Source organism: Pituophis catenifer, unplaced genomic scaffold, assembly GCF_029215685.1.
Source record: "Pituophis catenifer annectens isolate HBS135680 unplaced genomic scaffold, rPitCat1.0.hap2 SCAF_1, whole genome shotgun sequence".
NCBI lineage: Eukaryota > Metazoa > Chordata > Lepidosauria > Squamata > Colubridae > Pituophis > Pituophis catenifer.
The window spans coordinates 263199261-263223751 of record NW_027256881.1 but is presented as its reverse complement, the minus strand read 5'-3'; the positions used below and the strand labels follow the sequence as shown (position 1 = coordinate 263223751).

Genomic DNA, 24491 nt, shown 5'->3' with positions numbered 1-24491 from the left:
CCAAAAAAAACCTGCAGGGGTTAGTCCAGGAAATTTGCTAAGAGTCAAAACTGACTTGAAGGCATGCATGCATGCACACAAACAATGTACACAATGTAAATCCAGCAGTTGGAAAACATAATGTGACCATTGTAAGAAATATCTATAGTCCAATAGCACCCACCGCAATGTACTGGTTCAAGTTCAGCCACACCCAGGCTCTCATTAAGGGAACAAAGAAGAAAGAAAAATATTGTTCCTGATGCAAATCCATTCATAAGAATTCCCATTCCTATTGCAGTAATTTATTGTTAGCAAAATAAAAATGTCAGCAATGCGTTTAATATTTTACTTACTTTTATACTTTGGGGGTCATATTTTGTATGAGCTTCCTTCTGATTTGATCCAGAAAAAAGTAACCTAATTCATAAAGATGATGCGAAAGAACTATGTTTAGAAGTTGATGTACATTAAAACCTCATGTGGCTGGAATAAAAAGTAAACAGCTGTCTGTTTTGTTTTGTTTTTCAGGATCGAAGGCGAATGTTTGAGAACAATCTAGTAAAAAAAGGTCTGGAACTAGAAACTGAAGATAAGAAGGTAGGAATTACTGTGGGTTGTTAATAATTAAAATAAATGATTAGAAGTAGTGGGGCAATCAAAATCGCTAGAAATAGCTGGCAGTGGGATCTTTGCTTCATGAACATCATGTTTAATTTGTTTGTTTATACTAACCAACATTGTAGATAAAAGATGGTAATCAGAAAATAATACAAGTTTCTTCCTGAAGCAACTGTAGTACATAAGGGTACTCCACAATTGGTCTGTATTTTTTACAGTTTTGTGAGCTATTGCATTAATATTCTGTCCCTTTCTTGTTAATGGGAGATTGCACAATTTTATATCATACTTTTATGTCTATCCTGGATTACCAATAATTCCATGCAGGATGGAACTGATTATAAGTATTTTTTTTACTGGATGAAATTCTGCCCATTTACCATTAGGTGATATTGTTAAAATCTCAAAGAAATAGGAATAACTAAAAACATAACCAGCAACTGCAAGGACAAAAAAGAGTTGAACATAAAGAGAATGTTTCATGAAAGAAGTGGAATGTTGAACATTACAATGTTTCAAAAACTGGTATTTTTCAATGTTTTCTGGCTTTTGTTTTGAAGGATGGAAAACTGATTATTGAAAAAAAAAAATCTAAGTTGCTTTTTCTCGCTCCCTCTACCTTCATATTAGCTATTAGCCAATTTGCTCTTATTTAATGTTCTTAATCTCAATATCTTATTTTTGGCAAACTGCCCAGAGTCACTGAAAATGAGCGGATCATATAAATTCTGTAAATAAATAAATGCATACAATAAAATAAATATTTAACATACCACGTATCAGAAATTTCCCCCCTATTAGCAGTGGTGAAATCCAATTTTTTTAACTACTGGTTCTGTTGGCGTGGCTTGGTGGGCGTGGCAGGGGAAGAATACTGCAAAATCTCCATTCCCAGCCCACTCCAGGGGAAGGATATTGCAAAATCTCCATTTCCACTCCACTCTGGGGCTAGCCAGAGGTGGTATTTGTCAGTTCTCCGAACTGCTCAAAATTTCCATTACCAGTTCTCCAGAACCTGTCAGAACCTGCTGGATTTTATCCCTGCCTACTAGTCCCCAAATAACTGACTCTGAATTTACGTTCAGATTGCAGGTGCAATCAAAAGGGATTAATTTCAAATCTTATTCATATGAATGAATGGATGGATGGATGAATGAATGTGTGTGTCTGTGTGTTATATACACACACACACACACACACTAATTTAAATCCTAGCGATTTAAGCATGACTAACTTTTTCTGCCTTGGATTTTAAAAAGGATACTACTAAAGTACAATGAAGTAAATGGCAAACCGAGAGGTGATTCTTACAAATGTTTTAGAAGCCACTTTTACCCCATTAGGATTGAGGTGTCCTTGTTTCTCATTTGTGTATTTTATGTGCATACACTTAAAAGCCACAGGAGGATTTTAGCACTAATTGTCTGCAAATTTTTATTTTTAGTCCCAGAATCTTTTAATTGTTTTCCCCACCCCATCCCCACCTCCCCCCCAAAAAAGATTTTATCCTGGCTGTTCCAGGGATTGTTCATTTTGGACTCTTTCTGAAATGCTGCAAACCTCATACAAGTACAGATAAATAAACCATAGAAGAATAGCAAGATCAGTGCATCCTGGGAGAAAAATAAGAGCCTTGTGAACACTGGAAATATTCAGAGGATGTTGTCCTTCCTGATTTTACATGGGGATGAAAAGGGTAGTTGTCCAACTTCTTAGACTTTGTAGACTATTACCATACCTTTGGAGGACAAATTGCTTAGTTTACAATCAAGCCTTTATTGTTTCATTTGCAGGAGTCTGAAAATGACAAAACGTATTTTGTGAAGATTCACGCCCCATGGGAAATTCTGATCACTTACGCAGAAGTGCTCAATATCAAAATGCCCATCAAGGAGAATGATATTCCCTGCCCAGTGGAAAACCCCTTGGACTGCATATTCTGGCCATTTAGGCTACCTGAGATTGTGATGCACCCTGAACCTGACTACTTTACAGCACCATTTAGCAAAGAAAGACAGGAATTGTACCTCATTGATGATGAGAATACGTTTTTCTCGCCATCTGTCAGAAACAGAATAGTGAGTACTTCATTTACCAATTCAGTGATCATGTAATGCAACAAATCAGCTTGTGGCTTAGATGGCAACATGCTGCCTAGCACAACATATGCCTGTGGGGACTGCTGTCAAATTGTCCCTAATGCTGTAGTGTTGACTTGTGGTTGGTTGGTTTTGAGAAAAAGCACCCTGAGCATGAAACGGCATATGCTTTACTTTCCTTGGTTATTCTAGCCAGAAAAGGCCTTTCCTTTGTATTTAAATGATATGACTCACCCTGAATTACAGCACAAAGGATGACTCAGCAATTGCAGGAGGCCCAAATATGGGAGAATTCAAGCAGGGTCAAGCAAAGGCTTCTCAGTTAAAATGCCTTTCTTATGGTGTTGCCAAAACACTGCCATAGCTTCTAGACTTGCTGTTGTAGCCAGAACTTTAGGCAATATTTTTTTTTCCAAAGATGGTGCTCTTTGCCAGTTTATTTCATTGAGGTGTTTTCTTGCCTTTTCTCATTATTGGAATGGAAGGGTTGCAAGTCGCTGGGCCCTTCAGAAGTGTGGAGGAGCATTGCTTCTCCAAGCAGCTTCAAAGGAGGAAGCATCATCAAGCAAGCCAGCTCTTTGAAAGTTTGTAACAGGCACACAATTTTATGTGGTCAAATGAGTACAGGTAGTCCTTAACTTACAACAGTCCATTGAGTGGCCATTCAGAGTTACAAAGGCACTGAAAAATGTGACCTATGACCATTTTTCACACTCATGACCATTTGAGCTTTTCCATGGTCACGTGATCAACCCCAGTATATGGCAACTGACTTGTACTCATGACAGTTGCAATATACTGGGGGTCATGTGATCACCTTTTGCGATCTTCTGACCTTTTTCCAATGGGGAAGCCAGGTTCACTTAACAACCATGTTACTAACTTAACAACTGCAATGATTCACTTAACAACCATGGCAAGAATGTTTATAAAATGGGACAAAATTCACATAACAGATGTCTCGCTTAGCAACAGAAATTTTGAGTTCAGTTGTAAATCGAGGACTATCTGTATATCCCTAATAGAGTCATACTGTTTTTCTACTTCTTCACAAAGATATTGAAAAACATAAGGTGGTGCTATTCAGTTGTTTAGATTCCTAACTGGAAGACTAAAACAGCAAAAGCAATAACATTCCTGCAAACCAACATTTATTTTAGGAAAAATTTGCTTCCTCTTTTAAAAGGGCAAGAAGTATTTAGAAAGGGCCTCAAAGTTTAATGACATAATTAGTATGAGTAACTAATCAAAATTAACATGTGAAATTTCACCAGAGGATGAAGAAAAGTTTGATATACTCATAGTTTAAACCATATGGCAATAATTTTAAATATGGAATTCTTTCCCCTTCTCTTCTAGGTTTTTTATATTTTAACAAGATGCCCATATGGAACAGAAGAAGGGAAGAGGAAGTTTGGAATCAAAAGACTTCTAAATAATGGCACCTACTCTGCTGCTTACCCTCTTCATGATGTAGGCATTTCTGTCATTGATTTATTTTCTAGTATTTGCCTATTTTCTGAAGGAAATCTGTCTTTCTCTGTAAATTGTATTTGGATACATTTGTCTTTAGTTTCTAATAAGCCAGTATCTATGGGTTTTGTTTTGTTTTTTTGTTTTTTTGTAATTGTGAATATTGTTATGGAATTGCTTATATTAAAGATATGTGAATGCATGTATGTATGCTAAAACAAATCTATAAATATATCACAAAAATGAAATTGGAAGGAGAGAAAGAACAATATCCATTTATAGTTGTAGAATGAAATAATGACAAGAGCATTAGAGGATTAGAGATTAGTGTTATATTGCCCTCTGGTGGCAAGCAATGAACACTTGCTGGAGGAATTTGTATTTTCTCTTTAAATACACATACACACACACACCACACATATAATTAGCTTGGAGAACAGTCTTATTCTGATATTCTCCCAGAAAAGTTGAAAAAGAATTATTACCTTATATTATAAGGTAATAATTATAAGTGCTTGCCGTCAGAAATTGTGGGTGCTTCATCACTGGAGGTTTTTAAGACTGAACAGTCACTTGTCTGAAATAGTATAGGATCTTCTGCTTAAGCAGGGAGGTTGGACTAGAAGACCTCCAAGGCCCCTTCCAGCTCTATTTTGATTGATTCAGAATCACATAACTCTATGTTTAAGATGAAGAAAGTCTCTAAATTTCTTACGAAATAACAAAATATGTAAACATTTCTCATGCTATGTGAGTAACTGAATGTTGCTTCTCATCCCAGCTTTATATTCAAATAGAAGTATGTTGCTTGCTTCCTTTGTTGTATGCTCTCTTTTCTTATCTATTTTTATTTCCATTTGTTTTTCTTTCTTTCTGAATCATGTGGTCTGAGTTGAGCAGCCATATATATACAGTACATCTATAAATAAATAAATACATTCTGTTTCTGTATGGGTGTGAAAATGTCTCTTTATTAAACATAGAATCACCCATAGGTTTATTTTGTATATTGCAATAGTATTGTTGGAGAAATTGTGTTGCTATTTATTGATGTATTTTGTTTCTTCTTTATTTTTTTCACACTGATTCAGTGTCAGTACTGGAAGAAGTCAAATGATCCAAAGTGTGAAAATGAAAGATATACATTACATAGGGAATGGGCCCGTTTTCCTAGGTTTTACAAGGAACAGCCCTTGGATCTTATCAGGTAAACGATTGTCCCTGATATATTAATGGCCATTGGACCCTTTCAGAAATATAGCAATAGCTTTATAGCACTCTCTGAGCAGTTTACAAGATTAGCATATTGCTCCCAAATATTTTACCTGCCTTGGAAAGATGGAAAGATGGGTCAAACTTGAGCTGGTCAGGATCGAACTCATGACTCAGCCTGCACTACTACATTCTGACTACTGCGCCACCATGGCTCTAATATATGCTATATTACCTGCCTGTATTTCTTTTTCTAAACAATATATGTAGAATACAATATAAAAATCAAGCAGTGTACACTTGAAAAATAATTTGGAAGATATGCTTGACCATATATGAGCACAGCACTTTTCTGCCATCTCTTTCCCAGCTTCCACACAAGTCTGGAAAAACTGCAGTTGCTTTAAGAGTAATAAACAGTATCATTGCTGGTTGGAGAATTTTGGGTTTTGAAGTCTACATGTCTTAAATTCGCCAAGGTTGAGAAACAAATAGAGAGTTAACAACTTCAATTCCATATTTTTTCATTCTCATATAGAAGTCTGAAAAAAATAGCTACTTTAATAGATAGCAAAGAGTTTCTGTGTTGCCGCCTTTACAAAACACTTTGAAGCATGGAGAATGCTAATATAAAAGACAAAGAAAATATATAATAAAGTAGATAGGAGAATTGGGTTGACAATAATTCAATATATTTTAGACATATGTAGATAGATGTTCAGTTTTAGAACATTCAGGGGTGAATAAGCTGAGAATTATTTTACAGTAAGTTCCTTTGGGATATGTCTTAGAATATTATATCCACATTTTCCTCTTTATTGTTATTTTGAGCTTTGCCTTTGATTTTCTTGGATTATTTTCTTGCAGGAAGTATTACGGAGAGAAGATTGGAATTTATTTTGCCTGGTTGGGTTTTTATACTGAGATGCTGTTCTTTGCAGCTGTTGTTGGTTTCATTTGCTTTCTGTATGGTTTGTTCACAATGAATGAAAATATGAGCAGGTAAGTATAATTGACATAGCAACATTAGTTATGTTGATCAGTTAATGATGAAGTCCGTCCTCCCTCCCTCCCTTCCCTCTCTCCCTCCCTCCCTCCCTCCCTCCCTCCCTCCCTCCCTCTTTCTTTCTTTCTTTCTTTCTTTCTTTCTTTCTTTTTTTCTTTCTTGATGTATGATTTTATATAAGGATTTTGGCCTAACCTGATGAGCTGATTTGCATATATTTCAGCACAAATCTATAATCCAGTGGCAGAGCTGTAACCTATGCCATAATAATGGCTCAGATATAGTTTCTTAGTATGTACTGAAAGACAAAGGTTAATTCTGATTGTAAACAAGCACTATTATTCCTTTAATCCATTTTATTAAATATACCACATCTTTGTCCATCCTCTTCAGCAAAGAAATATGTGATTCCAGTATTGGTGGAGAAATTATCATGTGTCCATTATGTGATCGAAAATGTGATTACTGGAGGCTGAATTCCACTTGTGAGTCTTCACAGGTTTGTAACAATTACAGCATTTTCATTTTCAAAAATACATACTGTTTCATGTATTACTCAATGGATAATGCCTGTTTTTCAATTCTAGTATTCCCATTTATTTGACAATGTGGCAACCCTCTTTTTTGCAATATTTATGGGCATCTGGGGTAAGTATACTTGTTTCATTATTAATGTTTTCAGAATTAATTTTAAGGAGTTGGGAGTTATTTATTCAGAGATGATTTTGTGTTTTGATTTGTACACTTCTCACATTTAAATGGGTGTTACAAAAATTCCACAAAACAAAGAAGAGATAAATAAATATTCTGTGCTTAATCAGAATCCATTTATATTATACAACCATTTAAAAGCTGTTCAAGATACAAAGCTTTGTTGAACTATTATGACAAATTGTAAACATTATTGATCTGAAAGAAAACTGGATAGTTGAATTTAACCACTGTTTTCAGTTGATTGATAGGGGCAAAGTTTCAGGCATGATATTCGTCCCTTCATGCTGAACATCTTCTATAATATTGCAATATGTTTATTAACTGAAATTCAGTGATCTAGATAAATAAGATTTTAGTTGTGCTTTAATGCAACTGGTTACCGTATTTTTCGGAGTATAAGATTCTCCGACTATAAGATGCACCTACCTTTTTTGGTGAGGAAAACAAGAAAAAGAAATCTGCCTCTGCCTCTGCCTCTGTCTCCCAGTAATTTTGCCTCATTGCAGCAAACAGCAAATAGCCTGCTTTACTTTCATTTTCATTTTTAGCATAGCTTGATTAGCACAAGAAAAAAAAAAATCTGCTCCCAGCAATTTACCTCCTTGCAGCAAGCAGCAGAGGCCCACGCAAAACAACTGAGAGCAAAACAGCGGGAGGCCGATCCAATCAACTTGTGCTAATTAGCCTGTGCTGAAGCTGAAACGAGCTGTTTCTTCTTGCTGCAAGGAAGTAAACTGCTGGGATGCAGAGGCCAATGGGTGGGGACCAGTGGATGGCGGGGCTACATTCGGTGTATAAGACGCACCTAAATTTTCACCCCCTTTTAGGGGGGGGGAAAGGTGCGTCTTATACTCCGAAAAATACGGTAATTCTGACTAGCTGAGGTCCTGTTGACATAATAATATCCACATTTATAATAAAAATAATCATTTCTATAGCATAATTAGCACACTTTTTGTAAATAAATATTTGTATAAATAACTATTACTTCTAGCTTGCATCCCAGAGTTGGGGGTGCTCTATTACTGGAGTTTATTAAGAAGAGCCAGACAAACATTTGTCTGGAATGGTTTAAAGTGTCCTGCTTGAGCAGGGGATTGGATTAGAAGACCTCCAAGGTCCCTCCAACCCTGTTATTCTGTTACTAAAACAGTAGAAACTATTTAAGATTATGGTCTCGTGCTGTCTCAGAATATTTTTAGGCTAATTCTATGTTGCTTAACCTTCTCTAATTGTAGTTACACTTTTCTTGGAATTTTGGAAGCGACGGCAAGCTCGACTTGAGTATGAGTGGGATTTAGTTGATTTTGAGGAAGAACAGCAACAACTCCAACTTAGACCAGAGTATGAAGCAAAATGTACACAAAAGAGGAAGAATCCAGTAACTCAGGTGATTTATTTAGAAGATAAAAATCATTTGCAGGTTGTGGAATTAATAAGATTTAGGTAGCTTTTTTTGGAGCACTACTATGCTAGTTCAGTTTAACATGCCGGCTAAGAATACACATTTGTTCCAGAATATGATAGATGTGTATTGCTTTAATATGTTTTACAATTATACACTTGTTAAAATGCAAGTTCATTTTAAACATCAGCACTTAGGTTATTACCTGAGAGTCTGATAACAGGGGCACCAAGATTTATCAGGCTTTCCCTATAGGTCAGTGATGGCTAACCTTTTTGCCATCGTGTGCCAAAAGCGGGAGGAGACCAGGGGTTTGCGCGTGCATGTGCCCACACCCATAATTCAGTGCACACTACCCCACCGTGCATGTGCGTGCGACCCCCCCGCGCTCTCCCTGCTATTGACATGCAATGGCACAGTGGGACCGGAAGGCCCGTTTTTCACCCTCCCCATGCTCCAGAGCCTTTCTAGGAGCCTGGGGAGGGCAAAAACAGCCTTCCCCAACCCCCCCCACCAGAGGCCAAAAACAGCCCATTTCCCGACTTCCGGTGGGCCCGGAAGGCCCGAAAATCAGCTGGTCTGCATGCACATGTGCGCTGGAGCTGAGCTAGGGCAACACTCGTGTGCCCACAGATATGGCTCCGCATGTCACAGGTGGCACGCATGCCAGAGGTTCGCCATCACGGCTATAAGTGATCATATAGCATTTTACTAGGAATATGCATTAACATGTTTACCTAATTTACTGTAATCTTGAAATCGGTTCAGCTATTCAGAAAGAAATATGCCGATTTACTATTTTGGTGCTAGTTTGCTGCTATAAAGTAAAGTCTTAATTAGGATAAATATAGTATTAGGGAGAAAGTTTCTATGGTTGCCCTAACTTGCTAGCCTTCTAAATCTAAATAAATTCCACTATAGGGGTATCATTGGCACCAACTAAATTGAGATATTTGGAGCACTGCTTTTTCCACTTTTGCGAGATGGGTATTATCGATGCAGTCCAAGAATGTGGGTATATTTTTGCCAGCTAAGAAGCTGAATATTCATTTTCAATCTCTGTAGATCATGGTTAAGTGGATGCAATTGGCTTGTGGGGTCCGGGTCTGGCTGAAATAAATGCATTATTACATTAACTATCTAGTTCTGTTTCTCAGTTCTTCTGTTTCTCTGAAGATACCCAATAAGAAAATGCTCATCATTGAAAATGCTCATTTGAGGCTTGTTCCACAGTTAGGAAGTCCTCTTTACATCTATTCTGAATCTACTTTCTTATAAAGTTAACCCATTGTTCTGGTTCTGTTCTCAAGGGCAATAAAGAACTCCCCTTCCTTTTCTGCGAGACAATGTTTTTTAAACTGTTTTTGATAGATCTTGTTTTCCAAAATGATTGCCATCTTGGAAGCTCTGTCTTGAACTCTATTCAGCTCATCAATGTCCTTGTTGAAGTGCAATATCCAGGAACGGGTCCAGTATTGCAATCAGGGCACAGAAGAGTGGAGCAATAACTTCCCTCTTCAAGATAATGCCCACCACAACACAGCATTTACCATTTTTAGTAGTTGCATAACATTGCTTGCTCATGTTTAATTCGGTGTAAGCAACAATATAGATCCTTGTCACAAATATTCCTACCAAGTTAGGTCCCCCCCCCCTTCTGTTCTCCTGCCTTTCATTTTTTTTTCTACTCAGTCAAGAAATTAAAACAATCCTGGTAAATTTGAAGTTTTGTGGTTGCATCCTGATCCATTATTTATAAAATCCCATTCTCACCCCTATGGATGGTATGTATCTTCCTCAATCTAAGGTCATCTACTAGAGGCCTGAGAGTTTTAGAGTTCTGCACAGTATTTTAGCCTTTTCTAACACTGTGCTTTTCTAGATAGAGAGCATTTACACTCCTAGTCATAGCCCCAACAGCTGCTTCTACCACTGGGATCGCTTTGGTCTTTACTTTCCATATTTTCTCTAATTCTTCCTTCAGGCCAGGTACTTCTCCCGCTTCTCATACTCTTTTCTTCCTGAGATTGCTGTCACTTGGCACTGCTAAATCTATCCCACCACTTTCTCCTGGTCCTTGTCCATATCATAATGTTTGCTTGATTGGCCAGTACCTGCCTGTCTCTAAGGCAGTCCCACAGAATCTTATCCCTTCACTCTGTCTCTGTCTCTGTCTCTCTCCCTCCCTCTCCCTCTCTCTCCCTCTCTCTCTCTCTCCCACACACACACACACACTCATTCTCTCTGTGTGCATCTCTCTCTGTCTTCATAGAATTCTCATTGTCTCTGAAAGCCCAAGTGGCTGAAGGGACAAATAGCACTGTATCTGCCTGATAAAGCAGTTAAGATATTTTTACAGTATGTATTATAGTCTGCTAATTAAAAAATGTTTATAATTTGCCCATGATGAAGACCTATTTGGGAAGTGAAATTTCTGTTGATTTGTGTATATGTACACATTGGATCTATGTGAGCAAACATGACAAGGGCATAGAGAACTGACCTTTTCATCCACCCTTTGGAATCATTCTCTTCCAGAAATAAAACTTGTGAAGGATTGTATATACAGGCAAGAGGTTTGTGCATTTCTTTGCAAACCATGCTACGATTACTTGAACCAGCCCAAAATCCCGTTAAAATCAATGGATGTTCAGCCGAACCCTTTTCATTCTTTAATTATTCCTTTTTCAACTGATGTTTTAGGAGTTAGAACTGATTAAGAGGAAGAGCATTCATGACTATGGAAAACTGAGCTTGTTATACTTTGGAGTATTGTTTTGGGTAAGAGAGGGCTGCACCAATTGCTGCAGCTTAAGAGTGGCTAAACTAATAAAAGAAGCCATTTCTTCAAGTGGGGCAAAAGGAAAGCATCAGAATATGGAGTGATGAATGGGAGCAGCTACTGAACAATTTGCTGAACAATTAATATTGACAACCGAAAAAAGAAATCTGCTCTCCACTTTCAAAGAGCAACATTTTGTTTGTAAAGCCATTGTAAAGCCTAAAATAAATACATAAATAAATAATAGGATGACCTGGTAAATGGGCAACCTCTCATTCAGTCTGCCACTCCAGCTTTCCTCCCAAAAGAGGAAATGTGCCATATTACGCCTTTGTGAGGGAGAGGGGTTACGGGATTGGCTTTCTCATAATGTTTGAGGTTGCTTTCTGCAGTGGTCTATGTACAACTATGACTGTGGGTGGTGAAAAGTGCTGTGCTTGCTTGACTGTTTCAGGAGCTGGAGCCTTATTTACCTCTAACTAGCCAGGCTGTACGGTTCTGCATCTCAGGAACTACAGTGTTGTTCTGGGTGAGCTCTTTTTGATTCATCACACTAACATGCCACTGATCACTTTTTAAGCTTGGATTTTTAGCATGCAAGAATGTCCCTCTTTGCTTTGGATCTCTTTCACTCATGCTTGTTGCTTCAAGGATTTCTGACTAACGCTTTCCAGTTTTATTTTCCTGCTGCCATGCAAAGTACACAATGAATACATAATATATGTCTAAGCACCTCTTCCCCACCCCTTTTTAAATAAGAGTTTCCTATTGTGTAATTATTGATGACACTTCCTTCAGGATTTACCTGAGATGTGTTCAAATAGCAATATGCAGTTGCTATTACGCCTACGTAATGTTTTTCCAACTCTTGTTGGTGGATTACGTGATAGAATTGCACTGGTATGCTTTACATGAACATGCATGGCACATTTAAAATGAATAAAAAAATAAATGTTATAGCTACAATGGGACTGTAGCTCCTATGAAACACTGCATGCTTAATTCTTCTTTGAATAGAAAGGAGAAGATAACAGAAAGAATTATTTTTTTATTTAAAAAAATAAAAGGAAAAACAAGCGATCTACTTCCATTATGGAAGCAGACATTTGCACTGGAAAAGTATTCAGATAAAGTTTTCTTCCATTTATATTCTGCAATCTTGATAGAACTTTCTAAACATTTGTTCACAATGTGCAGTTTGCATGAGGCACTAATTTCTCTGGTTTCAAATCCTAAGTAGTCTTAATTTATGTGGTTATCTCAGATCTCTTTAATCATAGCGAGCATGATAGCTGTGATAGTTTACCGCCTTGCAGTCTATGCTGCTTTTGCCAGCATCATGGAGAACACAGAAACCCTGCAACCCATTCGGGGTTTGTTGACACCACAACTGGCAACGTCAGTCACTGCATCATTCCTCAATTTTGTCATCATTATGATACTGAATTTCCTATATGAGAGGATAGCCATCTGGATCACAGATATGGGTAGGTATGTCGCATGATGGCTAAGCTTACGCCAGTACGTTTTCTGCCCCCTCTGCTGCATAGGCTGAAATCATCAGCACATGAAAACAGAACATGCATAACCTTTTCTGTCAGCCTAAAATTCCTCGGGGTTCTTGCTTTATGTCAGGTATCCCCAGCCTTGGGTCCTATTAGCCTTGCTTTCAGGGAATTATGGAATTTATAATCCGAGTTATCTGGAGAACGGCAGTTTGAGGAAGGATATTTTATCCCTTATGGCTTTGGTCTTAGATTATCTGACTTGCTTTCCAGCTGTGTGATCGCTAATTCTTAGCTTGTACCTTCTTAAGAGCTGTGGGGTCAACGGTGTTAATCATAATTTTATCTGACTGCAAGTGGAGCTCTCAGGAAGTTACTTGAGCAAAATGGCTTCTGTTTTCTCATGATTACAATATCTGCCTCTTTGACAAAAGGCAAGGGAATTCTTAATGAGATGTGCCTCAAATATTATTTTGCTTGAATAAATGAGAGCTCTATTTATATTTATATTGTGTATAAAAGAAACATAATAACAAGTATTTACTTCCAAAAATGGATTCTGTGTTAGTTAAATTACTTAGGAATGATAGCAACTTTGCTTCCTTGTTCTGTACATACACTGTGGGCAAAAGATAATTTATTTTATTCATTAAGAAAATTTATACAGCCACCCGACTCATACATAGTGACTCTAAGCAGATTCATAGCTCTACCAATGCTCTCTTAGAGAAGTAAACTGTGTAATATTGAAGCCTATTGTCATATTCATGAGGCTTCATTTTGATACCAGTGGTGGGTTGCTCCTGGTTCTGTCCGGTTCTATAGACCCGGTAGTAAAAGTGGCGGAAAGTTCCGCCTGGAAGTCATAATTGACGATCTGCGCATATGCGCGCCCCTGTTGCGAACTGGTAGTAAAGGTAAGTAGAACCCACCTCTGTTTGATACCCTACATGATATAAAAAGAATTAAATCCTTGTTTATTTTATCTTGCAGAAATACCAAGAACCCACTATGAGTATGAAAACAGACTTACTATGAAAATGTTCCTCTTTCAGTTTGTCAACTACTACTCTTCATGCTTCTATGTAGCTTTTTTCAAAGGGAAATTTGTAGGATACCCTGGTTCTTATACATACATGTTCAGTCGCTGGAGAAATGAAGAGGTATGTAATAACTTGCCCACCATGCTAAATACCTTGCTTTGAAGTATAGAACAGAGTTTCCCAACCTTTCCGGGTTGGTGACCCAGAGAGGGGGGGAAAGAGCAGATGGTTTTGTGGGAGGGGCAGGCATGTGAATGAGCACCCATTGGTCGTGCAAGTTGGCCCGAGAGCACCTGCAATACTCACACAAGTGGGGCCAAGATGATGGTCACATCAGTGGGGCCATGACCGCCTGCAATGCTCACATGAGAGGGGTCAAGGTCCCGTGACACTCACATGAGTGAGGCCCCAAGCAGCTGCAACACTTGAATTTCTCTAAATTCAACATGATCCAGAAATGTTTAAAGGCAACATCTGGAAGGCTGACAAAATGTTTTGGGAACAAGTTCATTTCCTGAATTAGAAATCTGCATTAATCAGGACAAGAATAGAAGTTCAGGAGATTTGCATGGGGAAGAAAATTAAAAGATAAAATAGGAAAAATACAGTGAAGGCAGAAATGGAAAATTATACAGACAACCAAATAGCCAAGGAAATATAACACATATTTGTGTATGTGTTATTGGTGTAGCATGCATACCCTTTGATCTGGCTCTATCGTATTTATACATCCTCATGTTTTTTTTAAGAAGAATTGTCAAAATATTTATTTTTTGATGTATTTTGTTTTATTTCTTTACCAGTGTGATCCTGCAGGATGCTTGATAGAACTGACAACCCAGCTCACCATCGTCATGGCTGGCAAACAGATCTGGGGTAATATTCAAGAAGCTATAGTCCCGTAAGTAATATCTTGTCAGAGTTTGTTGCAGAAATCACATCCAGAAAGCACACACAGATAACTGATGCATCAGGATTCATTAAATAAGAAACTTCTTTATATACATAATAACACATGAGACATATATACAATACCAAGAGCAGTTGTCAGAATCAGAAGCATAATCACAGAAGCACAGTTAACAGAAGGAAGGGCAATAATAAGAACACACAACTTAAATTTATACATATCAGTTAACCTAAGTCCCTCTTGGTTGGTGCTGGCCTCCCGGGCGGTTACGCGAGGCTGGCTCCAGGGGATTATTAATGCTTCTTTGAGTGAGGGTTTCTTCCCTCTCTCTCTCTGAAAGAGGTGGTGGTGAAGCTTCTCCTCAAGAAGCCTTCCCTGGACCCGGCTGTATTAGCGAACTATCGTCCAGTCTCCAACCTTCGCTTTGTGGCGAAGGTTGTTGAGAGTGTGGTGGTGCGACAACTTCCCCAGTACCTGGATGAAACTGATTATCTAGATCCGTTCCAGTCAGGCTTCAGGCTGGGGTACAGCACGGAAACGGCATTGGTCGCATTGGTTGATGATCTCTGGAGGGCTCAGGACAGGGGTTGCTTCTCTGTCCTGTCCTATTAAACCTCTGAGTGGCTTTTGATACCAACCATGGTATCATGCTGCGACAATTGGAGGGGTTGGGAGTGGTGGGCACCATGTTGCGGTGGTTCTCCTCCTTCCTCTCCGACCGTACGCAGTTTGTGTTGGCAGGAGGGCAGAGGTCGACCTCGAGGCGCCTTGTTTGTGGGGTGCTGCAAGGGTCAGTCCTCTCGCCCCTTCTGTTCAACATTTATGTGAAGCTGCTGGGCGAGATCATCCATGGTTTCGGGGTGAAGTTCCACCAGTACGCTGACGACACTCAGCTGTACATCTCCACCCCGGATCACCCCAATGATGCCCTTGACTTGATGTCCCAGTGCCTGGAGGCCGTGTGGATCTGGATGGGGAGGAACAAGCTTAACCCTTCCAAGACCGAGTGGCTGTGGTTTCCGGCATCCCGGTATAGTCAGCTGGTTCCATTGCTGACTATTGGGGGCGAGATCTTGGCCCCCTCAGAGAAGGTTCGCAATTTGGGTGTTCTCCTGGATGCACGGCTGTCCTTGGAAGATCATATGACGGCCGTGGTCAGGGGAGCGTTTTATCAGGTTCACCTGATATGCCAGTTGCGTCCCTTTCTGGACCAGGATGCCCTGTGCATGGTCACTCATGCCCTCGTCACGTCCCGTCTGGATTACTGCAATGCTGTCTACATGGAGCTCTCCTTAAAGAGCGCTTGGAGGCTCCAACTGGTCGACAATGCATCCGCATGGGTGATTATGGGGGCGACTCGGCGCACCCACGTAACACCTCTCCTGCACGAGCTGCACTGGCTCCCGGTGGTCTTCCGGGTGGGTTTCAAGGTGTTGGTTACCACCTTTAAAGTGCTCCATGGCTTAGGACCGGGGTACATACGAGACTGCCTTCTGCCACTGATAGCCTCCCACCAGCCAATACGCTCCCACAGAGAGGGGCTCCTCAGGGTGCCGTCGGCCAAACAATGGTGACTGGCGACACCCAGGGTGAGAGCCTTCTCTGTGGGGGCACCAGCCCTCTGGAATGAGCTCCCCCTAGAGATTCATATGATCCCCGACCTGCGTACCTTTCGCCGTGCCCTGAAGACCCTTCTGTTCCAACAAGCTGGACTGGCCTAATAAGAATTTTATAATATGTGTATGTTAGTTTTTAATTTGTGGGCCAAATTTTTTTATATTCGATTTTAAATTGTTTTTAAATTTTGTAAATTTATATGTGTTTTAATATGGCTGTACACCGCCCTGAGTCCTTCGGGACAAGGGCGGTATAGAAGTCCAATAAACATAAACATAAACATAAGCCACGCTCAGGCTCCAAGCTGTTTCAGCTCCCAAACAGCCCTCATTGGCTGACTTAGTTGTTATGCCTATACATTGGCTGGCCTTGTTACCATGTCCTATTCCAGCCAGTCCCCAATGGCTGACATGTTGCCATGTCTATCAAACAGTCCCCATTGGCTGATCTATTCCAGTCTATGAATATTCATATTCTGACATATCTTAATACTGAGTTATTTCTATGTTTAAAAGATGGTCAGTTCATTAATTGAATATTTGGTGAATTCTGCCATGTCCTTTAGCTTAAGTTTAATGAATAAATATCAATGTAATCTTTACAGGTAACTTGACATTACTATATTATCAGGATTTCAGATAACAACCTTGCTGGTGTGCAGTACCCTCTCACCCCGCCCTCCCCAGATATTAAGAATAGGTCTGGCAAATACTTGAGGACAGGGAATGGATCAACTGACACAGCTCTGCTGTTCAGTTCTACTTAGATGTAATCATTGGATTTAGACTGTAACTCTTCTAACCCACATGAGAAATTGATAGTAATTTTTATAGCAGATATATTGGAAAATACTTCACAGGAAGGGTGCCAAGAATCGGGCACAATTGAATGGGAAAAATAACCCCTGAAAATATATGTGGTGTCAATTCATAAAATTATATGATTTTGCTTTAAAAAAACAAACAAACTACTGCAACAGTGATTTCTGTTTTTCCACTATTTAGCTGGATCTATAATTGGTGGGGTCGTCGGAAGGCGAGGAGCAACCCAGAGAATTTATACAGTCGATGGGAGCAGGATCATGATTTGCAGAGCTTTGGAGCATTGGGTCTCTTCTATGAATACCTAGAAATGGGTAAGCAGAAAAGACAATGACAAGTAGCATTGTGTAGTGCAGCGGTCCCCAACCTGTAGTCCATAGCCCACTACTGGGCCACGGGCTAATCACCACTGGGTCACTGGTGCGCACATGTCCCCACTCATGCAAGCATCATTGCAGTCACTCATAGCAGTGGTGGGTTGCTCCCGGTTCAGTCCGGTTCTTGCGAACCGGTAGTAACAGCGGTGGGAGGCTCCACCCACCCACCCGGACGTCATCATGAATGATCTGCGCATGCACACACGCTACCATTGTGAACCGGTAGCGGAGGTAAGTAGAACCCACCCCTGATTCATAGCTCCTCTTGTATGAGCCGTATTGTTGGCACTCGCAGCTCCACTCACGCAAGTGTTACCGCAAACATGGGTGCTCATGCGTATACATGCACATGCACTTGCCCCTGCCACAAAATCATCCCCTCTTTCCCTCCTCCTCCTGCTCCAGGCTGCCAACCTGAAAAGTTTGGGGAACTCTAGTGTAGTGGATAAGGATGACATGTGAGCTCACTTCTCTTGGCTGAAATGCTATATGCATTAAGAGCATTTTACATACACCTTTGGCAGCTTTGACTTATTCTTTGAGTAAAGAGGGGAATAAATTATTCTTTATAAGGTATTTATTTATGCAATTATTTATTTAAATTTAGGTGCTGCCCAATTCAAAATATCTGCAGTGTGACCCTGTATATAGAGATGTACAGATGATCTTTGTTTAGCAACTGTCTCCTTCAACTTATAGTTTATAGTTAGGAAAGTGATGAAAAACTAAATTGTGAGCAATCCTCACATTTACAGACCTTCACAGGTCTGTAAAGCAAAGGAAAGCTCAAGTGAGATCATAAGCACAGTCATGGTTTAACTTAGTGAGCACTTTGCTTAATAACCAAGTTGTCAGTCCTAACTGTGGCCTCTAAATGAGGACTACCTCCTTTGTATATGAAATGCTTGTGAGATCCCATGGACTTCTTAGGGTTCTAGTAATGTCTGCTTTTTCCTTCAGAAAATGTTCAGAATTCCTGTATTGTTATAGTACTGGGATAGCAGTTTCATATTGAAAACTCATTTTAGGGAGTGGGAAAATTATACTTAACAATTTTGATTCTCAAATTGAAAGACACTCATCTTCATATTTTAAAGAGTCAAAGATTCTAAAGGAAATTAATACAAAGAGTATTAGCTTTCAAAAAAATTAAATATTTTAGGGGAAAATGGTGAAAAAAACATATACACTAAGAAATAGCATTGGAGAAACACTACTTTGCTGTATGCCACCCAGAGTCACTTGCAAGATGTGACTTGCAAGTCACTTGCGGCTATATAACTTTGACATAAGATAGATAGAATGAAAGACAGATAGACAGATCTAAGACTCATAAAGCCAATTAGAAAGTACTGACATCTACTCACTCACAAGGGGACAAAAGACTGTGAAGTTCTAGGAAGAAAGCTGAAGAACGTAGGACAGGGGTCGGCACCCGCAGCTCCAGAGCAGCATGTGGCTCTTTTAACCCTCTGCTGCGGCTCCCTCCTTTCATCCCTCTGCTGCAGAGAGAAGCGGCCAAAACCACTGCTGTTGCCACCTCCATGGCCTGCCCACTGCTCTCACAGTGCACAGCACAGTGACAGCAGCACAGCACAGTGAAATTTAGCACGCTTCACAATGGGAGAAACAGCGTTCCCTCCTCCTCCTAGAGCCCATTGCACCCCTGCTTCACTCGCCCATGGCAATAGCAGCAGCATTGGCCATGGCACGGGGTGGGCCAGTGTCTGGATGCAGTCCAGCTGCCCGCCATTTCCTGTTGCAGTTGGGCAGCGAGAGAGAGACACAGAGAGAGAGACCCTGTTTTGCAAGGATTCAGTGGATGCTGCCTTGGTGATGGGGGGAGGGGGGGTCATCCCATACTTTGCCTGCCAAGCATCTTCCAGGAACTAAATTTTCCAGTCACTTTGGACCGAGTTGCAGGATGTGTAGATGTTCCTGTGTGAGCGTGCTGCTGCTTGGGATGATGCTTCTCTGAAGTATGTGTGGCAATCTAAGGAGGCAACTTGCAGTGCTGTAACAGCACTGACTGTGATGTAACAGCCTGACAGTCACTCCTTTTGCAATGCAAGATTTATTTTTGTAACTTTCCAGAGACAAAGAGAACATGGCCGAGGTTCCTGTAGGCTTATTCCCTGGGTGTGTGGGTTGGGAAGTGGGGGTGGGGAGTGGGGGAGAGGGAGAGAGGGAGGGAGAGAGAGAGAGAGAGAGATGAGATAGAGATGGGGGAGAGATAGGTGGACAACACCCAAGGTCAGGTGTGGCAAGCGGTGGCTGGGAGGGTAGAGGTGAGGAGGGGCCGGGCCGGGCATGGCAAATAATTTAACAATCGTTTCTCTGCCCTAATGACCCGCTCGGTAGGCATGGCTTGGGGGGGGGGGGGTCATGTGACTGGGTGGGAGTGAGTGACGTCGAGTTGGCCATGCTCACCCAGTCACAATGGTTGGTAAATTATTAGCTCCTGGTGTTTTCTTTTCTGTGGGAAACGGGTCCAAATGGCTCTTTGAGTGTTTAAGGTTGCAGACCCCTGACTTCAGGAATGAAATGGGGTTCAGAGACCCTGGAAAGGGAATTAATAATCCAAATGAATGTCTGCTTAACTGAGTGTTGTTCATGGAAGAGATTTGGTTTCTGGGAGCGTAGTCTGTATAACATGGATGGTGAACTGCTGGTACATTAACACAGATTAATAAAATAATACCATCTAATAAAAACCTGTGCACTGCAAGAGTAAGTGGGAGAATAACTAAACTAGGTCTTATTTAAATTGGTCAGTGAACCATCAGGACACCGACTTCTACATTTCCCGGCTCTTTCATTAAAGCTGCCACTGTGAAAATAAATAGGTTGAGTTTGAATTCTAATTACAGGGAGGCAAATGCAGTTTTATAGGAATAAATGAAATCTGCTGAGATGATTCCTCATGCTTTGAAATACAGCAGTTCAAGGATGCAGTTTGTTCAAAAGGAAGAGGAGTGTTAAAAAGGAAAGAGAATTTGCATTATATTTTTGCCTGAACAGATGTTAAAAAAATGTTGAACCTTTCATGATAAAGAAAAATGTCCTTGATAATGGAATGTTATTTCTAAAATGCCAGGATTGGCCACATAGAGGCACTCAGAGTTAAGAAAACAGAAGCCTATACAATATATGTTTTTAGTGAGGATGCACAAAGGGCAACTACAATGACATAAACTCAGGGCATCTTCAACATTTATAGTTGTTTGTGCAGCAGGGTGAATGGCTTCTAAGAGTACAAAATACCCTTCCTTAATCTGGCGCTCTCCAAATGCATGGACTTCAACAAGAAAAGCTCAGCAGTAGTCATGCTGGCTAGGGAATGGGGTCTAGACAGCTCGAGGATACTCAGGAAACCAAAGTGTGAGTATGCATATATGACAGGAGGAACTGAACACATTCTCCTCATGTAATGGGGTTTGGCTTAGTGGAAGCAGATGTCCTGGGTAACTGCTAATGATGATGCTTTTCATCAAAAAGTTTTTTTCATAGAACAAATTTTAAGCTGTGCATTGAAATCAAGTATAGTATACCTATCTGAAGACGCTTTAGATAGAGAGTTGGATGACACATAAACAGGAAATAGAACCCACAATTTATGAAGACAAGCTATTCCATTGGTTGATTGCTGTAACCATTAGGAATTTTCTCTTTATTTCTAGGTTGCTTCTCTCCTTGGTTAGTTTCCATCCATTTTTCTTATCTTGCCTTTTTGGTGTTTGGAAAACAATTTGACCCCCTTCGTCTTTATAGGAGCCCCATAAATATTGGAATGCTAATGGATTAAATAAATAAATAAATAAATATTTGTGTTTTGTTTTTTTTTAATACAAGTTTTATTAATTTTTTTCTTTCATCATACATATTTTATGAACAGAGTGTTGACCGAGTCACATCTTATACATAATCATAATTATCATGTATTTTAATCTTCCCATTTTTTTCAATATTCATCTCTTTTGTATAATCCTTTATCACAAATTAGTCATTTTTCACCATATCTTATTATTTCAACTTCTGCTGTGTTGTTCTTGTTCCATGATTCTTTATCATTTTCAATTTTACTTACAGATAAGATCATTTTATGCCTTATATTTCTGATGTAATATGTATGATGAAAGAAAAAAAATTAATAAAACTTGATTTTAAAAAAATCAATGTGTAGTATATAAATTTATGTTCCAATCAGTGTACACTTTATTCATAAATAAGTGTTGCTAACTTAACTTTACTATTTTAATAAGAACACATATTTTTTTGGAGCTTTGAGAAGTGATTCAACTTTAAATACTTTGTTTTTTTGTTTTTTTGTTTTTTTTAAATTTGATTTTATTATAACATATAGTGATACAATCGGTACATTTTCGGTTCATTGGTGCAGTTATATACATATATACATCTACATACATTATTGCTTGTCTTTTGTTGATATTGTTTCTTGAAGCTAGATTTAATTTCAAACACTTAAAAATAATAGTGCTCAACTCCCTAAGACTAAATCTAATACTATTCATATAGATTTTGTTAATTAGTTAAAATTTAATCTCTATTACCTTCTTTATTTCTTTCCCCCATCCATTCGTACCACATGTCCCACATGTCAACTTTAAATACTTTGATGAGGTCAGAATAATGAGTTCTGGTTTGAGATCAAAATATTTTACACATCTCAAATAATTGCTTTTCACATAGGAATATTTCTTGCACTTATATATATTGATTATTCATGAATGTTTCTAATAGCATTAAGTATATGAATCTCAAATATACCTTTTCATAGGTTTCATTCAATTGTTTATCTGCTATTTTCTATCCATGCAGTTATTCAGTTCGGATTTATTACTCTGTTTGTGGCCTCTTTTCCTTTGGCACCTCTACTTGCACTGATGAACAACATCTTGGAGATTAGAGTTGATTCTTGGAAACTTACAACTCAGTTTCGAAGGCCTGTGGCAGCCAAAGCTCATAGCATAGGAATTTGGCAAGAAATCTTAAATGGGATGGCTATCTTGTCTGTTGTCACAAACGTAAGTAAACAAAGGCAAATAATAGCCAAAACTATTAATAGGAGACTTTGAACAACTAGATCAATGATGGCTAATCTTTTTGCCATCACATGCCAAAAGCTGGGGGGAGTGTGGGATAGTCACGCGCACGTGTGCCCACACCCATAATTCTAGGAGCCTTGCCCCGCCCATGCATGTGCACGTGATCCCATGCTCCACCCCCATTCTTGGCATGTGACAGCATGGTGGGCATGGTAGGCCCATTTTTTGCCCTCCCCAGGCTCCAGAGGCTTTCTAGGAGCCTGGGTAGGACAAAAACAGCCTTCCCCACCCTGCCAGAGGCCTTCCAGAGGCCGGAAACAGCCCATTGCCAACTTCCAGTGGGCCAGAAGGCCCAAAAATCAACTGGCCAGTGCGCACATGCATGCTGGAGCTGAGCTTGGGCAATGCTCGCGTGCCCAACAATATGGCATGCATGCCATAGGTTCACCATCACGGAACTAGATCTTAAAAATTATGCGCTTCCTTATTAATTTCTTATTTTAATAATTCCTCATTATAGTTCTAAAAAGTGATTAACCCTGAGATAAACAATCTGTGGTTCTTCTGAGGCTACTGTCCCTGAAAAAAAGACAAAATAGGAATTGATGTGTGATATCCAGAAGATCACAGGCTGCAATTCTTTGACTAATAAGCATATTCCAACAAAATCAGGTTTCCTTACAGAAACAAATGTAAATTACAAGGTTTCCATCTAGATAAATTTAACTTCAACTACACTTTATTTATTCATTAATAAATCATATCTCATTATTTTTTTAGAACAGAAGTTCCAATCCCTTGCTTCTGATTTTAATGACTCAGAATTATGATTGCAGATTAATTAATTCAGTTTGTATCTACTTTTATGTTCAGCTAGATGCTAAGGGAAATTACAGAAGTAAAATACAACTTTCCAAATACCAAGACACATAGTTGAAATTAATACCAACACTGTTAGCAAACAAGTGTTATCTCTCCAACCTATGCGGTGAAAATCACTTGATGAAGGAACTCATCAATCTCCTTCTCTAATATCCTTGAAGCTGGAAACAAGCTTTTGTGTTTTGTTAGGTTTTAAAATTAAATTGGATTTATTTCATGTTTCTGAAGTTATTGTTTTTCTTCTGTTCTTGGTGTAATTACTTTAGGTCACTAATGGTAAGCATAGGTACATGTGAACAAAAGCCTGTTAAATCATCAAAGCCACTAGTTTTGGCTGATTTGAGAGATTAACATAGATATGACATGCAGCATATCTTAATTATAAATCAATTTATCCTTTGTCACCCAGTAGTTAATCAGGTAACATGCATAGAACATGCAAAGATATATCTTAATTAACATAAATAAACAATTGTTTCCTGCAGGCTTTTATTGTAGCCTTCACGTCTGATATGATTCCTCGATTGGTATACTATTATGCCTATTTTGCGGATTCTGACTTACCCATGTCTGGATATATTAATAATAGTCTTTCAGTATTCCAAATCTCAGATTTTCCTGAAAAAAACAAACCTGAACAGAATCCAGGCAAATTTACCAGTTGCAGGTTAGTTGCAATTCTTCCATTTTATGCTTTATATTGATATAAATATAATAATAATTATAAATGTTATAATATCAGTTCTGATCTTTATACATGTAGTCTGTTGACACCTTTATGAACTGTCTAGCCGTCAGTTCAATGACAGTGGATCTGATTGCAGACAAGATGCATTTATAGTAATTAATATGAGAAATATCAATTATGGAAATAGGACAATGTAATTATTTGAATCTTTAATTAGTTTAATTCAGTTGTAATGCTAAGATGTTGTAATGCTATGGCTTGTGCCACTTAATTATCTGAATTCATCTCAGA

General features: G+C 39.1%; 1 protein-coding gene across 2 annotated transcripts in view; it reads left to right on the top strand.

Annotated features, from left to right (window-relative positions):
- The first annotated feature begins 515 nt into the window (after positions 1-515).
- The window catches only part of ANO5 (anoctamin 5), a 32027-nt gene continuing 8051 nt past the window's right edge, over positions 516-24491 (top strand). Inside the window, exons 1-15 of one of the 2 annotated variants that reach the window (XM_070935000.1) lie at positions 516-579; positions 2394-2678; positions 4059-4172; positions 5264-5379; positions 6252-6386; positions 6784-6889; positions 6978-7038; positions 8343-8494; positions 11746-11820; positions 12556-12778; positions 13790-13959; positions 14643-14740; positions 17371-17501; positions 22404-22609; positions 23998-24179. In XM_070935000.1, coding sequence (XP_070791101.1) covers positions 523-579; positions 2394-2678; positions 4059-4172; positions 5264-5379; positions 6252-6386; positions 6784-6889; positions 6978-7038; positions 8343-8494; positions 11746-11820; positions 12556-12778; positions 13790-13959; positions 14643-14740; positions 17371-17501; positions 22404-22609; positions 23998-24179 — 2111 coding nt within the window. In that variant the 5' untranslated portion in view covers positions 516-522. Of the gene's footprint in view, positions 580-2393; positions 2679-4058; positions 4173-5263; positions 5380-6251; positions 6387-6783; positions 6890-6977; positions 7039-8342; positions 8495-11212; positions 11291-11745; positions 11821-12555; positions 12779-13789; positions 13960-14642; positions 14741-17370; positions 17502-22403; positions 22610-23997; positions 24180-24491 lie in introns of both variants that reach the window. The other variant, XM_070934992.1, reaches the window with a different exon arrangement.